Below are 15,719 nucleotides of genomic sequence, written 5' to 3'. Positions count from 1 at the left end.
AGTTTGGCGAGGAAAAGACATCTAATTAGCATTTCATTAGAAACATGTCTCACCCTGTGTATTTATTCTTGAAATTCCAGTTTCACCCTAAAGCTAGACTCATTCTTTATCAATTCATGCAGGAAATAATTCAAAGTGTATTCAGGGCTCAGGTACTCAAATCAGTCATCAAAGTAAGTGCCGAGTGAGAGTTCTTTCTAAAGCTAAATGGTGTCTTAAATCATCATCCTCTGGTGCTCATTCTAAAACCATGCTTTGATCAGTTACCGAATGTCAGAGACGACCGTCTTAGAAAAACTGTTTAACTTGCCAAATCGGTAACTATTCAGAGTTCCTTTTCCTTCCTCCAAGTTGAAAGTTAAAGCTATATTCCTCTACGCAAATAGTTCACACTTGCACAAGCATCAGAAGAACAAGAGGGCTTGTTAACACACAGACTGCCAGGGTCCATCACAGAGCTTCTGACTCTGTTGGTGTGCAGTACCGCCTGAGCACGTCTAACGAGTTTCCAGGTGATGCTGATGCTGCTGGTCTAGGGACTGCACTTGAGGGACTTCACTTTGAAAACCACTGGTCTATGTAACGGAGAAACCAGAAAGCAATTCAACCTAAAAAGCTTCATTTTACCTAATAGTTTCAATCTCCTCCGTGTTATTTCCAGGGCTGCTAAACTGCTTACAATATAGTTCAGACGTCTACTCCCATTTTCTGATCACCTGCTCAGAAAGTGACCCAGGTAAACCACATGTACCTGAAAAGTTCCTCATTCTGTGTGGTTTGTTTACGGATATCCCACAGACTCCTATACTGATGGGTACATTTCTCATCAAATCTACATGGTCCTTGCATAAAACCAGTATATTTCTCAAAAACTGAAACTACATACAATGCATCTGGACAAGAATATCCAAAATGTCTAGATCCCTACACTGAAGCCACAACGGCTACTGATACTATGAGGCTCTGTAACTTCCCTCTTTAAAAACAAAGTAACATCAATACTTTTCTGTCAAACACTTGCCAAGCCACTTGTTCATCACTGCTCTGACAGCCCCTTCACGTTTAAGGTTCGAAGGAATAACATATAAAAGAATTTTGAAAACTGAAGAGTTGCATCACAAACATCCATTAATTCCATCAGGAGCTTATCTCAGAAGTCTTATAAGAGAAGAACCAAGAGGTTTTGTTATCAGTATATCACCTAATTTAAAGTGGGCTGAACCTATCCCAGAAAAAGGACATCCTTTGTAGATATCCAAAGGAGTCTTTGGCCTTCCTTAGTAAAATATTATAAATCTTTCATGTCTGAAGCGAGTTCTTATGCCCACATTTAGAGGTATAAACTTGGAAGGCATTTCTCTCCCACCCCATTTATCTTACTTCCTTGACTAGCAATATATTTTCCCTTGTAATCTGGGTGAGGGAGAGCTCACTGACACCAAGTACCACCAGGGGGCAGCATTGAACAGAGTTTTTTTTTTTTCTTGACGCTGCCTGTAGCAAAACATTCAAGTCAAACAGACCCAAAACATCACATTCAAAACAGTTAGATGAAATGAAAATTCTCTGCTGTGGTGAATATCAGCTGGCATAAGGAGGATCTTTGCTACTTTTAAGCATAAGGATGTTTACCATAATGTTATAATAAAGAAAATTTAGAAATAATCCCCCAGATATAGGCAACTGGTTAACATGAATTATAATTTATCTATACAAAGTACTATAATTATATAGCCATTAAAAGTAGGCTTATAACGTAAGATTTTAATAACAAGAGAACATGTTTATGAAATAATATTAAGAAACGAAAGAATTTTATATAGCACATGATCAAAATAATTTCTGTGAAGGGGAACACACCAAGACAGAGTAAAGGATACATAAGAAAATGTTCAAAGTACCTAATCTTGAGAGAGGAAGCCATATATATATATATGCTTTTCTTTCCCCTTTTCTTTCTCTATTTTTTCATAATAACTTGCCAAAAGAATTGTTTTCATAATAGGTTAAATACAATGATGATAACAACTTGCATTTGTGTACTGCTTTATAATTTACAAAATACTTTCACGTCCATTATCTCAATTGATCAGCAAAAGGGTTATTATTTCATTTACAGAAGAGTTCCTAACCATCTAGCCTCCCTAGAGCATTGGTATACCATTAACAAGTTGACTGAAAGAGAGATGAAAAAAACCCTGAAAGCTAAAGTGTTAAGAACCACTGCGAATTGAAAAATCAATAGTAAATGAAGAGAATCCTGTTGCAAAATACCAAGTGTGAAGGAGGGAACAGAAGTCTGCACACGGTTCCCCCAAAATAACAGCATGTGCCCAACTCTACAGCACATTTTCCATTTCTATTTCTAACCACCTGCTTGGCCCAGAAAGATCTTCCTGGAATTGCCCTGCTTTGTTTCTTTTTCATCTTAAATTTGTTGGGGACACTTTATTCTTGCTAACTAATCTGCTCCTTTGCTTCAAATCAAATGAACCCAGAGAGTACTTTTTTAAATCATTATTCTCTTCAGATTTGGACTTGTTTTATCTTTAACTGTGTCTTCATGAAGGGAAAAATTATGTGTACCATAATGGCTGATGAAAACACCAAGTCATGAAACTTTACATGCTCTCCAACCCCCACCTCACAGAAAAACCTGGATTGGGAGAAAAACTGGCACAGTGAATTAAGAGCCAGGAGAAAAGGAAACTACATTTAAAAGGAAAAGGAAGACCGAGGGAAACAGGGAGAAGTGTGAGACTCGGGAGGAAAAGTCAGTACATACACTGCTGTGTGGCGTGGTGCCATTCTGGTGACAAAGGACCCCACCACTGTCCATCTTTGGCTTAGACAGAACCCCAGAGACTGAATATTCTGGGCTGCAGCCACTTGAGAATCTTTGTGAAAACTCTAAAACTCTTTACTGTTCATAGATATACTTCCCTAGGGGAACAGAAGATATATTCGAGTGGATCCTGAAGCTAGGAAAATTGCACAAAAGAAAACAAAAATGCTTGGCTCTTGGTTTCACTGAGGGAGCATCTTATCTACAGTAAGTCAATTGCTATCTTATCTATGCGCCGTCATTCCTACCTGCCAAAGAGTATTTTTCTTTGGGGACTCATCTTCATTTTGATCCTCCATAACTGAAGTGTTCTAAGGGGGGAAAAACAGGTTATTTGAATTATGCCGACTTTTGCAAATCCTAAATAACTACACCAAAATATAATTTTGAAAACCCAAACTAGAGTGTACCAACAACCAACCCAAGAGCTATTTGGCTTGTGGCTAACACATGCCATTTTGGGTCAACAGGGCTGTATTCATCTTTCATAAATCAATATAGTTAGTGGTTGGATAAAAGTAAGCATCAAGTCTTTATTTATGAAGGCTGCGTGTACTTAGAAAACAGCCTAAATTATGGGAGTGGGGCTGAGGCTCTACCTCAATCATCCCTGTTATTCTTTTAACTTGTGGGGAAAGCAGCCCCAGAGACCCACTAAGTTCCTGATGATCACACAAAACATTTACTAGAATGTCTGCTATTCAATAATCCACCCCAGTCATCAGCAATTAGAAGTGACAAAGCCCTTGAAGCCCCCCTGCCTTTCTCTTTCCTCCCTTGATAGCCTTGCTTCCCTGGAATGGCTTTGCAATCTCCCCTAGCAGGCATGGTGGGTGCCCCAACCTTTTACCTTAAGAGGAGGATGCTGTTAGCCAGTAACAATCTGGCTTGCCTTGGGAATGCATTAGCTTTTGATTTCTGTGTTTACTGCACAAAGAGGCACTGTGTAATTATTCTTTCTGGTGACCTAGTCGCTCAATAGATGCCCATTAACTGGAGATTATACATGATTGGATTTTCCCTTTTGAAGCTCCTACCTAATAGCTAAATGGAAACTTAATGAGAAGGGGAAGTGGGAGAGTTGTGCTCTGAAAGGAATAACAACTCATTTATGAACAGCAGTCTCTCTGAGATTCCTTCCCAAATCTAAAATTCCAAGATGGGGGTACAAAATTTAAAGTACAACATTTGTCCCACAGTATTAGTTTAAAAGGCCCTTTAGATCGGCTTAAGTTATCAGTGTTTATAGGAGTCTGTTTACTGCCTGTAGGGGATAAGCCTATCTCTCAAATTTTCCAAACAATCCATTTGAAAATACCCAATGTAGGTAGTGGCAAGAAGAATCACCACTGAATACTAGCGCTCTGCAGCTGACACCGCAGGCTCTGATCAGAGACGGAGGAGAGAATGATGTCGCAGGAAAGCCCAAGGCTTTGAAACCCAAGAAAGAAGTTGGTATCTAGATGCAGCCACTCTTTCGATGCGTGTGAGTGATCCTGAGCAAGGTGTTCTGCCCCTGGACAAATACAAACCACACAGAGTTGTTGTGGGGACTGAGACTACGGGCACAGGGCCTGGTGTACAAGGGTATTCAAAACTCTGTTCATGCCCTGCTTTGAAGTAGCTCCTTCCCCCCCGCCCCCACCAAGTATTATCTTCTCAAGCTTTTCTAACCTCAGACTCTGACAGAATGGCTCCAGATGGTTGCCTAATAGGGAAAACCCACTGGCTTCCTCAATAAACCCGTGCAAGCCCTACAGCACTGAAGGCTGCCATGGGGAAGGGGGCTGGGCAGGAGGGCAGGGCTCCACAGGTTAAAGGAAGCCATGAGCTGGAGAGGCAGGCAGTGTGTCCAAGTGTCCCAAGCAGGCCTAGAGTGGGGGTGGCAGTAAATGATCCTACATGAGAAAAGGGGGTGAAGCAGAGGAAAACAAACACAGTACTTCTCCCTCCACGTAATTCCTTTTACTGCTCTCCTGAAGGACTTCGGGATTAAGAACACTGGCAGCTTTCCTTGGGGGAATGAACAAAGTGGGAACAGAGACTCAGTGTATCATCTGGGTCTACTGGTCATTACAGAGCCACGCTTGCAACGTCACAACATCCTGGGCTCTGAGAGAGGGGTAAGAAGAAAGAATGGCTGGCAACATGAACAGGTGAGCGTGCCAAGTGGATGATGGATGGGAAGTCAGTCCCCGCTCCCACATCTCCAGGCAGCCCAGGGAATGTGTGAAGGAGGCATATGTGAACACTGCTTTGAACTAAAAACTTTCAAAACGCAGGAGCCTGAACCCACCAGAGCTACTCTGACAGAAGCTACCTCAATACGTTCCTCACTCCGAGAGGAAACAAACAACAAAACATCAGAAGTTCCTGCAGACTACACAAGAAACAGCTGTCTTTCCAGTAAGAAAATTTCATTCTTCCTTCCTGTCATCCCCAAACAGAGACGTGGTGTTAATTTACATAGTGGAGAAGGAAACAGTCCCTCGGATAAAAATAGCAACAATTCTCTGAAGGCTTGACAAAAGGGGATAAAGACATACGATTTAATAAAACTGTATTTAAGAGAGCCCTGTGAGTGATGGAATAGCTCCCTCATCATGTATATTTTTTTAACTTCTCTTATAAAGCCTTCAGAAGATGCCAGAGGGAAAATGCTGCCCTCAAGATAAAATGATCAGAGGATTGTTTCCAAAGAGTATTCCAGGTGATAAAAGAGATGTTCAGAGAAAAAAGGGTCCTGGGGTCAAATTCAGTTGAAGAAGTGCTGCATGCTCCCGGGCCCACTCTCTCATTCCCCTCTTCCTCCTCTCCCCGCCACCTCACACTCACTCTCTTTCACTCTCAGACACACACGCCGCTTCAAAAATATACTAAAAGCTCTGAAATGTCTCAAAATTTATTTATTTATTTATTTATTTTGTCTTTTTGCCTCTTCTAGGGCCACTCTTGCAGTAGTATATGGAGGTTCCCAGGCTAGGGGTCTAATCAGAGCTATAGCCGCCAGCCTACATCAGAGCCACAGCAACATGGGATCTGAGCTGCGTCTGCAACCTACACCACAGCTCACAGCAACGCCAGATCCTGAACCCACTGAGCAAGGCCAGGGATCGAACCCGCAACTTCACGGTTCCTAGTCGGATTCATTAACCGCTGAGCCATGACGGGAACTCCTCAAAATTTAAAAATCAGGTGAGGTTACTTTAATGCAGCTTTCCCTAATGTATTGGGTGTGGCCGCTCGCTTTTTATAATAACATCTTGATAAAAAAGAGCTCAGCATGTATTTGCAAATGCTGGACTAGAGCAATAACCTGGCATGATTCCTTCCTTCTTCCACTTCACCAGATAAATAGTCCTGGGAGGCAGCGGAAGTGCCCACTTTTGGTGAATGTAGTATGTACCTTCTCTAGTCCCCAACATCTTTCTCAGCCTGCTATATGTGGAGGTAAGAAGGGATGGCAATAATAGAAAATTCTAAGAGCCACAGTTTTTTTTCAAAAATCACTGTTTTATTCCTTAAAGGTATAAGAGACTAAAGGTCACAGGTTCAAGGACACGGTAAGAAAAAAACATCAACGGTAAGAAAAAAACATCAAGCCTTCCTTCCAGGAGAAAAGGAAGGTGGTTTCCTACATCCAAACTCTTGGATGAAACCATGAGGCAAGCCAGTCTGAGAGTCTCCAGCACTTCTGGGAAAGGAAGGTTCTTTGAAATAGCAACCTGGCTTCATCACTTCCTACTCTTCTCATCATCATCTCTTTCCACCTACACCTACCAAGAAGCATCGCATGTAAATAAAAACTGCAGATCTTCCTATTCTGATACTACTATAATGGAAGATACAATCTAGGAAGAAGCAGCCAGACTCTAGAGCAGATCGTCCTCAGTACTACTGACATTTGGGGCGAGATGAATTCCCTGTTGTGGGGAAAGGGCACGCCGTTATGTGCACTGCAGGATGTTTAGCAGCATCTGGGGCCTCCACCTACTACATGCCAGTAACTATGATAACCAAAGATGGCTCCAGATGGCCACATATCAGGGGCAGGGGTGGGTGAGGGGTGCAGGGCAACAAAATTGCCCCCTCCCCTTGAGAGCCACTGCTGAGGGTGTGAGCTCCCAAACTTGCCTCCTTGGGAAAATATACTAAACATCACCACCATCTCAAAGGTCTGGCCTTTCTTTTTCTTCAAGCGTCTTTCCTTTCACCCCTGTGACAGTGTGTGCTTTTTTCCAATACCGTCAGTCTGCTCTCACCATGGTCAAGCAACTCATGAAGTACATAGATAGCTAAATTCTGGGCTAAGTGCTGCTGGCCATTAAATTCCTATTTAGGAAAACTTGACACAAGGAGTTCTTTACTAAAGATCTACGGGCTTGGGGATGTGCATGAGGGCACTAAGTATCATGAAGTCATATACAAAAGTTAGTGTGTATACCTCCCTCCGGAAAGAAGATCCAGAGCTTTCATTAGCTCACAAAGGGGTCCCAAATGTATTAAGATAGCAAAGTGTGTCTTTGACCAAATAGCTGGCCGGAGTGGATGTGTTTTATTTTGCTTTTTAAGTTCTCCAGGTAATTTTTATATATGTCTCTATTTATTTATTCATTTATTTATTGCTGTTTTTTAGGGCCGCACCCAGGCATATAGAAGTTCCCAGGCTAGGGGTCAAATTGGAGCTACGGCCGCTGGCCTATGCCACAGCCAAGCAATGCGGGATCTGAGCTCCATCTGTGACCTACACCACAGCTCACAGCAACACCGGATCCTTAACCCACAGAGCAAGGCCAGGGATCGAACCCTACAATCTCATGGTTCCTAGTCAGATTCATTTCTGCTGCATGATGATGGGACCTCCTATGTCTCTACTTTAAAATCACTGCTATGGCAAAATGATGTGGTCCATGTGGTACGACCACCCTAAGGAAGTTGCACTGATACCATGATGACAGGCTCAACCCCAATACATTATATTTCAGAACAAACCAAATACTACAAGCATCTAATGCCTGTTCCTGTCTTATAAAGCCTTCAGGAGAAGATGCCAAAGGGAAAAGGCTGCTCTTAAGCTACTCTGACCAGAGGATCATTTCCGGAGAGTATTCCAGATAACACAAGAGATGTTCAGAGAAAAAAAAAGGTCCCGGGGTCTAATGAAGCTGAGCAAACGTGGTGCGCTGCATGAGTGTAACCACCCCCAGAGGTTACAGCACATTTCAAAGATACTAGAGGCTCTGTAACATCTCATCATTTAAAAATCAAGCCGGGTTAGTGTGACCTAGCTTTCCGGAGTTGGCTGTATATGGCCGCCCCCTTTAACAATCTTTTAATGAGAGCACATATGGGCAAGCACTGGACTAGGGCCACGGCCTGGCATGATTCCTTCCTCCTCCCACTGCACTGGACAAATACTTCCGGGGGCCAAAGGAAATGCCCGCCTTGGTGAACACAATATACTCCTCTCCTATTCCCCAACATCATTCCCAGACTGCTATATGGGGTCAGTCTGTGTAAAAGCACAGCAGGCTCTAAGCAGTGATATATCTTTGCCAGTAGGTGCCACCAACTAACACAGAATATATTTCACTTGGAAAATTCCCTACCTTAAGAGTTATATAAGAGGAATCAATTTCCTGCTTTTAAAATGCTGCAAGTCCTGCATTTTGGCTTTCATGATGAGAAATGCTTATACAATATAAGATTGCATACCAAAAACATCTTTACTCCTGGGAGGAAGCAAACAAAAATAAAAACAAAAACTTACAAAGGACCTAGAAAACATGGAGGCATTCTGTCATTTTCTCTCGCGTTTTTAAATGCAAACATTAAAAACTTTAGATTTAAGAAATTAAAGATTAACAGATACATGGTATAAAAAGCTATTAGCTACCTTTAGTCTCTGTACTAGGCTTATTTCATACATTGTCTTAATCTTCAGAGAAAATATGAAAGTAGTCATTCCAATTTTTCAGAAGAATCTGAGGATCAGAGAATTAAGTAACTGGTTAAAAGTCCCATAGTAGGAGTTACTGCTGTGGCACAGTGGGTTAAGAATCTGACTGCAGCAGCTTGGGTCGTGGTGCAGGCGTGGGTTCAACCCTCAGACCGGTGCCGTTGATGATTAAAGATCCAGCGTTGCCAGAGCTGCAGTTCAGATTCAGTCCCTGGCCTGGGAACTTCCATTTACTGCGGGTGTGGCCACGTTTAAAAAAAAAAAAAAAAAAGAGTCACACAGTAAATGAGAAACATGGCTCAGATCTAGGTTTGTTCTACTCAGAAGTCAATGTACTTTCTATCCAGAAAAATATATCTCAGGTGTTTTCCAACTGCTGGCTGTATTCTATGAAGTCAATTTAATGGGCTGTAACCAGCATTTTTTTTTAATAAAACAACACTGAATTCGGGCATTCCCCTGCCCACAAGGGTAAGCGTTAACAAAAAAACACACAAAAAGGCTAAGAGCAATAAGCAAAAACATAACAGGAAAATTCAAATTAAAAGGCAAGCAAAAGTCATTATTCCAAGGAGAACAATAGTCAAGTCCACCCACTGAATAACATAAAGAGCTTTAAAACTCTCTAAAAGGCAAAAATCTACAAAGATGTGTGTTTTTATACACTGAATAAAATTCCACACAGTACAAAGTTAGAAATATTGAAAAAAAAAATTCACACACCTTTTCATCTTCAACAAATCAAGCAGACCAACCAAGAAACAAAACAGTTGATGTTCCACAGAACTGAGCCACAAAATATATCTCAAATACAGTTAAAAAAGCAGGAAGAGATTATTATATGTTTGCAATCAGGCCAAGCAGAAAACCTAGATTTAGTTTGCCAGCCAATTGCTACTTGCAATAATTCCAAAAATACATGGAACAATGACTGGCACGGGCAAAGCAAACACCTCTAAGAAATGCTATTGTTAATTCCACCTTAGCTCCTAATCTAGCCTATAATTCTTCCCTCTTAAACCTAATCTTACCAGTATGTTGCTGGGAAATGAGAGCAATGGAAAGCCAGAAGCATTCATTTGGAAAAAGAGATAAGCTCGTCCAAAAAAGCAGTCCCTCTCTCTCATACCAGTCTTGCAACTCCGAAGGGAGGAAGCCACTTAAACGCATCTATGCGTACATGACTTTTTAATACAATGATTAAGCATTTACTTAATCAGAAACCTTTGTCTTCCTCCACACAAATACTAAAATGTAGAAACAAACCAGCTGTTTTCTTCCTACAGTATAACAAAAATTAAAAGTAATAATAAATTTTAAATCCATTGGGAGGTTGACTGAAATCACTGCTACATGATATTTATAATGTAGTAAGTTTCTTTCCAACTTACCTACCTGAACTTCCACTCAAATTTGTAACAAGTATTTGGCTGCTATCAACATTATAAGACAAGATTATACTATGGGTTCTGGAAGAATGAATACAGGAGAGTTTTTCTTCCTTTCCTCATCACCAATTATTCTTTGAAGGAGAGGAATGCTTATGCTATTAAAATTTTTCATAAAAGTGCTAATACTTAAAGTAGTGTGGTACTACAAAGCAAAATGAAACAAAACAGAAAGTTGAGAAACAGATTCATTTACTCTTACAAATTTGTGTATGATAAAGTAAGAGTTTCAAACGGGGAGAAGGGATCACTCAAGAAAGAATATTAAAAATAACAGTTAAATGCTACCTCATGCCACTTACCAATATATACTATGGATAAAAAGAACCAAGTATGAAAAATTCTAAAACCACAAAATGACTAAAAGCAGCTAGGAATAAATTTAGATTTGACTTTAAAAAATTTAACAATGTTCACAGTCAAATTTTCAAGATAAATACATCGGGGGAAATATTTGAACATATGGTATATCACTTATTATTTAATACCTTAATAGGCAAACAAGCGGAGAGTAACTATCAATACTACACATAAGAAATTCAGTGTCCGGAGTTCCCGTCGTGGCGCAGTGGTTAACGAATCCGACTAGGAACCATGAGGTTGCGGGTTCGGTCCCTGCCCTTGCTCAGTGGATTAAGGATCCGGCGTTGCCGTGAGCTGTGGTGTAGGTTGCAGATGCGGCTCGGATCCATTAAAAATGAACACATATATGGAAAAGAGACTTGTTCCGTTGCCAAGGGGGAGGGGAGAGGGAGTGGAATGGACCTGGAGTTTAGGGTTAGTAGATGCAAACTATTATATTTGGAAGTGAGAAGCAATGAGGTCCTACTGCATAGCACAGGGAACTATATCCAAGCTCTTGGGATAGAACATGATGGGGATGATATGAGAAAAAGAATGTGTATATATATGTATGACTGGGTCACTCTGCTGTACAGCAGAAATTGGCACAACACTATAAATCAACTATACCTAAATTTTAAAATACCAAAAAAATCAAAGATTAAATTAGTTAACCCCCCCAAAAATGTATAACAACAAAAAAGATGCAATTTTTCACCTATCAAATTAGTAACTCTAATTTTTATTTACTATACAGGAATTGGGTTCTCTGGTAGGATTATAACTTGCTACCTTTCAGAGAATATTCATCAATATATAACTTCAAAAGTTATTATATAAAACTGGATATAATTTAACTTAACAACAATTTATCCAAAGGAATTGTAGACCTATATAAAATTGTAGCTACGACAATTTATAACATGGAAAAACAGAAAACAATGTAAATGTCCAACAATAGGGTGTCATATAAAAGTGTGATAAAACAGGAGTTCCCTGGTGGCCTAGCAGGTAAGAATTCAGCATTGTCACTGCTGTGGCTCAGGTTCAAGCCCTGGCCCAGGAACCTGCACATGCCTCCAGTGCTGTCAAAAAATATGTGTGCGTGTGCATGATACAACAGTTCTTTTAAAAAACATTTCTATTTAAGTATAATAAAGAGCTTAACTCTTAAATATAACCAGTACTCAGACCAACACAAACAACATTTACTAAGACCCTAAACACTTTTTTATTACCTCCCAGTCATTAAAGCCTCCAAAATAACCTCCATTTTTTAAAAATTATCACCATAGATTCATTTGCTCATTCTGAACTTTACCTAAATGGAATCATATTGTATATACTCTTTTGAGTCTGGCCTCTTTTGCTGAACATTATGATTCTGAGACTCTTAAGTAGAGTAGTAGTTCACTGCTGTATATTATTTCAAAAATTATTTACTCATTCTACTGTTGATGAATATGTGGGTCACTTCCACTGTGAATTCAAAATAATTCTGTCATGTATTCTGGTGTATTTGTGTATGTATCTGTTAGACCTATACTAGGGGTGAATTGTTAGGTCACAGAGTATATATTGTCACTTTTCCACAGTAATACTACCCATTACTACTCACTACTCGCTATCCCACCAGCAGTGTAAGTGCGTTCTAACTGCTCCTTACCAGACAAGGGTTTTTGTTTGGATTTTTACGCTTGCTTAATTTTAACATTCTGTTGGGTATATAGTAGTATCGCTCTGTGGTTCTAATCTGCATTTTCCTGATGACTAATGCTGTTGAGTACCTTTTCATAAACTTACTAGTCATTTGGGTATCTTCTTTTGTACAGTGGAAGTTTAAAGTGTTTGACCATTTTTTAATTGGACAGTCTTTTCTTACTGATTTCTAGAAACTTTACATATTCTAGAATGGAGTCCTTTTTCAAATATATTTATTACAAAGATCTCCTAATCTGTGGCTTAAGTTTTCATTCTCTTGGTAGTGTCTTTTGATAGACAAGTAATTAGTTTTATGAAATGTAATTTATCCATTGTTTCTTTCATTAAAATTTGTGGGGTTTGTGCCCTGCTTAAGAAATGTTTCTTCTAAGGTCATAAAGATATCTCTTGTGTAATAACCCAGAAGTTTTATTTTACTTTTTAGATTTAAATCTAAAACTCATCTACACTGGTTTTTATGTAAAGTAGGAGTCAGAATTCATATTTTAAAATATAAATTTAATGTTTTTCCAAACCACAGGCTGAAACTCATTATAGTTTACAATGTCAATTTAATAGATAACCAGTATATTTTTAATGAAATAGAACACCGAGTGCAGCCCCTATTTCATCAACTATAACATTCATTTTTTTTCATATTTTAACATCTATGCAATTGGGCTATTTCTAATGATCAATGGCATCTTACAATTAAAAATGGCACTTTTTCTAAAGGCTGTATAAAGTAACGGCCTGTCTGACAACTGATGCACACTCTTTCATTCAATGACAGAATACAGCATATGGGGGGGTGGACAACATGTGGGAGTATGTGCATATGATGCACACACAAATACACATACACAACACATAAACATACGTATGTATACACATACTCATGTGTTACACATAAACACATATGCTCACATATATGAGGTCTAAAGGTAAATTTTATTTCTTACCACAAAAACATTGAAAACCCCTGGTTAAGGTATTAGAGTACAATGAATCGCATACTGAAAAACCTACTATCTTTTCAGTTTTCTTCATTATCCCAATTATATCAAAAGATATTTTCACAACTATTATCTCCAATTGCATATTTTTAACAAAAAAAAAAGCTGGTCTGTGATTATCAGGATCTGTGACAAACAGGATCTGGCTAGAACTTCATTCAAGTTCTTGTTTTTATGGTATTTACTTTTATAGTAACCTTTCTCACTCAGTAAGTACCATTGTTTCCCAGTCATGCAGTGATAGTTCCCTTTTCTGATTTTTGTTAAGAAAGCAGATTTTTAAAATATGTGAAACAGAACAAAAGAACGAGTGGTAGGCAAATATGTCAAAACTGTGAAGGCCACATTCACCTGTCTCAAATTGGTGAAATACTATCTTAGAAGAACAGGGACATGAAAAAGTCTAAACTATATTAAATGGGGAAAAAAGCAGACCAAAATATGTCTACCTCATCCCATCTTTACAAACAAAATTTTATCAATTTATCTAGAAAAGAAACCAGAAAAGTGTTAAAAATGCTAACAATACTTTATCTCTGTAATTTTTATTTTCTTTTTGTTTGCATAACCTATCTAAATTTTTCTTAAAGAAGACACAACTCTTTTCAATAATGCTAGTGATTTCTTAAAATGAAACTTAAAGTAAAACAGCCTCGCCAAGGCCCCAGATATGTATGTTCTAGTTTAAAGAAACAGAAACTAGTCATTGAAACTTTCAGCAGAAGTCAGATCCTGCTGCATGTCATTCAACCTCTCTGTGTCTGTTTCCTGATCTATAAAACTAAAGTAAAAACAGGGTCTCCCTGACAGAGCGAGAAAATTTAAGAAGATAATCCTAGCACTTAATATGGGCTCCTTTAGTCAAACTGAACCTCCACAGGACAGAGATGTTTGATTGTTTTATTCAGTCTGTATTCTTAGCACTTAGAATAATTCCTGACACACTACTAAGTATAATAAATATGTTGATAATTAATATTAGCTACAGTTATTATAATCTTCCTATTAATTGTAACGACTAAAATGGTAATTTTGTTTCTGCCTTACTCCTTTTTGCATATTTTCCAAATTGTCTACAATGAGCAAGGATTCAAAATGTAGGGGAGGAGTTCCCGTCGTGCCGCAGTGGTTAACGAATCCGACTAGGAACCGTGAGGTTGCGGGTTTGGTCCCTGCCCTTGCTCAGTGGGTTAAGGATCTGGCGTTGCCATGAGCTGTGGTGTAGGTTGCGGACACGGCTCAGATCCTGCGTTGCTGTGGCTCTGGCGTAGGTTGGTGGCTACAGCTCCGATTGGACCCCTAGCCTGGGAACCTCCATATGCCGCAGGAGCGGTTCAAGAAATAGCAAAAAAAATGTAGGGGAGAAAAGCAAGCAACACCATTTCTGATCCTCACTGAAAGTAGCAAGAAATTAAAAAAAACCTATTTTCAGAAAGGCAGTCACCCGTATCGCCTCCAAAGTATTCATTTACCTAGATTAAAAAAAAAGAAGAACACCTCATTCTCACTTGACTGTTTAAAAAGGTCCAAAAGAAGCACAGATACAAGTCTGCTGGAGTCTCCCTGAGAAAGTAGACAAGGGCTGGTAGAATGTGCACTTCGATGCTTCCTGGGGTTTAACACTCTGAAGAGAACTTTACAAGTGAAACTTACAGGATGTTTCATAATCACTAAAGGACGCCAGAAAAAGAAGATGCTTTAGAAGCAGTACAGAAGGATGGGCAAAGGACACTAAGTTATCAGGAAGGGCACCATGGAGGGAATCAGTCCCTGACGTGTAAACGAGGAGGCTTTTAGAGCCAGGAATCCCCAGTGCAGATCACAGGCTGTGTGACTTCCGGTAAGTCACTTGACCTTTCTCTCAGATTTGATTTCCGATTTTATGGGACAGGGATAATGCCGCCTGCGTTGCAGGAATAGAAATAACATGTGCAAAGTACCTACAACATAATATTGCTCAGAGGGGGGAAAATAACAAACAAAAAACATTTTTTTACCCTTTGGCTTCTACTATATATCATTTTAAAGGAACCATGAAAGTATTGATCAATGACATCAAGCAAAGCGAGAGAAATACCGTGCCACATCACAATCATTTCTCATATTACTGTGTTCAAGGGTAACTTGGCAGACTCAGCAAAGACTTCAAACAAAATCAACCCAAGAAATTAAAAAGCAATGAATTATATTTATAATACGGTTGCTACCACTTACAGAACACATGTTAGAGATTATATCACTTAATGAAATCTGGGGAAAGAAAACCAAAGCCATCAAAAATTTAAGAGTAAGAGATGATGAATTTAATACAATATCAACCAAAATTCCGGCAGGCTTTATGCCCACCCCCCCCCCGCCCTCCAATTTGAGCGGATTTTAAAATTTGTCTGGAAATATAAAAAGCTACC

At 39.3% G+C, this 15,719-nt stretch overlaps 1 protein-coding gene across 7 annotated transcripts in view; it reads right to left on the bottom strand.

The window, feature by feature from the left end:
* FBXW11 (F-box and WD repeat domain containing 11) overlaps positions 1-15,719 on the bottom strand; it is a 125,493-nt gene that overhangs the window by 42,450 nt on the left and 67,324 nt on the right. For 4 of the 7 annotated variants that reach the window (XM_021077115.1, XM_021077118.1, XM_021077119.1 and 1 more), the window contains one exon: positions 3,094-3,156. The exons of the other annotated variants lie outside the window; for them this stretch is intronic. In XM_021077115.1, coding sequence (XP_020932774.1) covers positions 3,094-3,156 — 63 coding nt within the window. The remainder of the gene's footprint in view (positions 1-3,093; positions 3,157-15,719) is intronic. 7 annotated transcript variants of the gene reach the window in all.

This window comes from Sus scrofa, chromosome 16 (assembly GCF_000003025.6).
Source record: "Sus scrofa isolate TJ Tabasco breed Duroc chromosome 16, Sscrofa11.1, whole genome shotgun sequence".
In the NCBI taxonomy this organism is placed as follows: domain Eukaryota; kingdom Metazoa; phylum Chordata; class Mammalia; order Artiodactyla; family Suidae; genus Sus; species Sus scrofa.
This window is presented reverse-complemented; position numbering and strand designations above follow the sequence as displayed.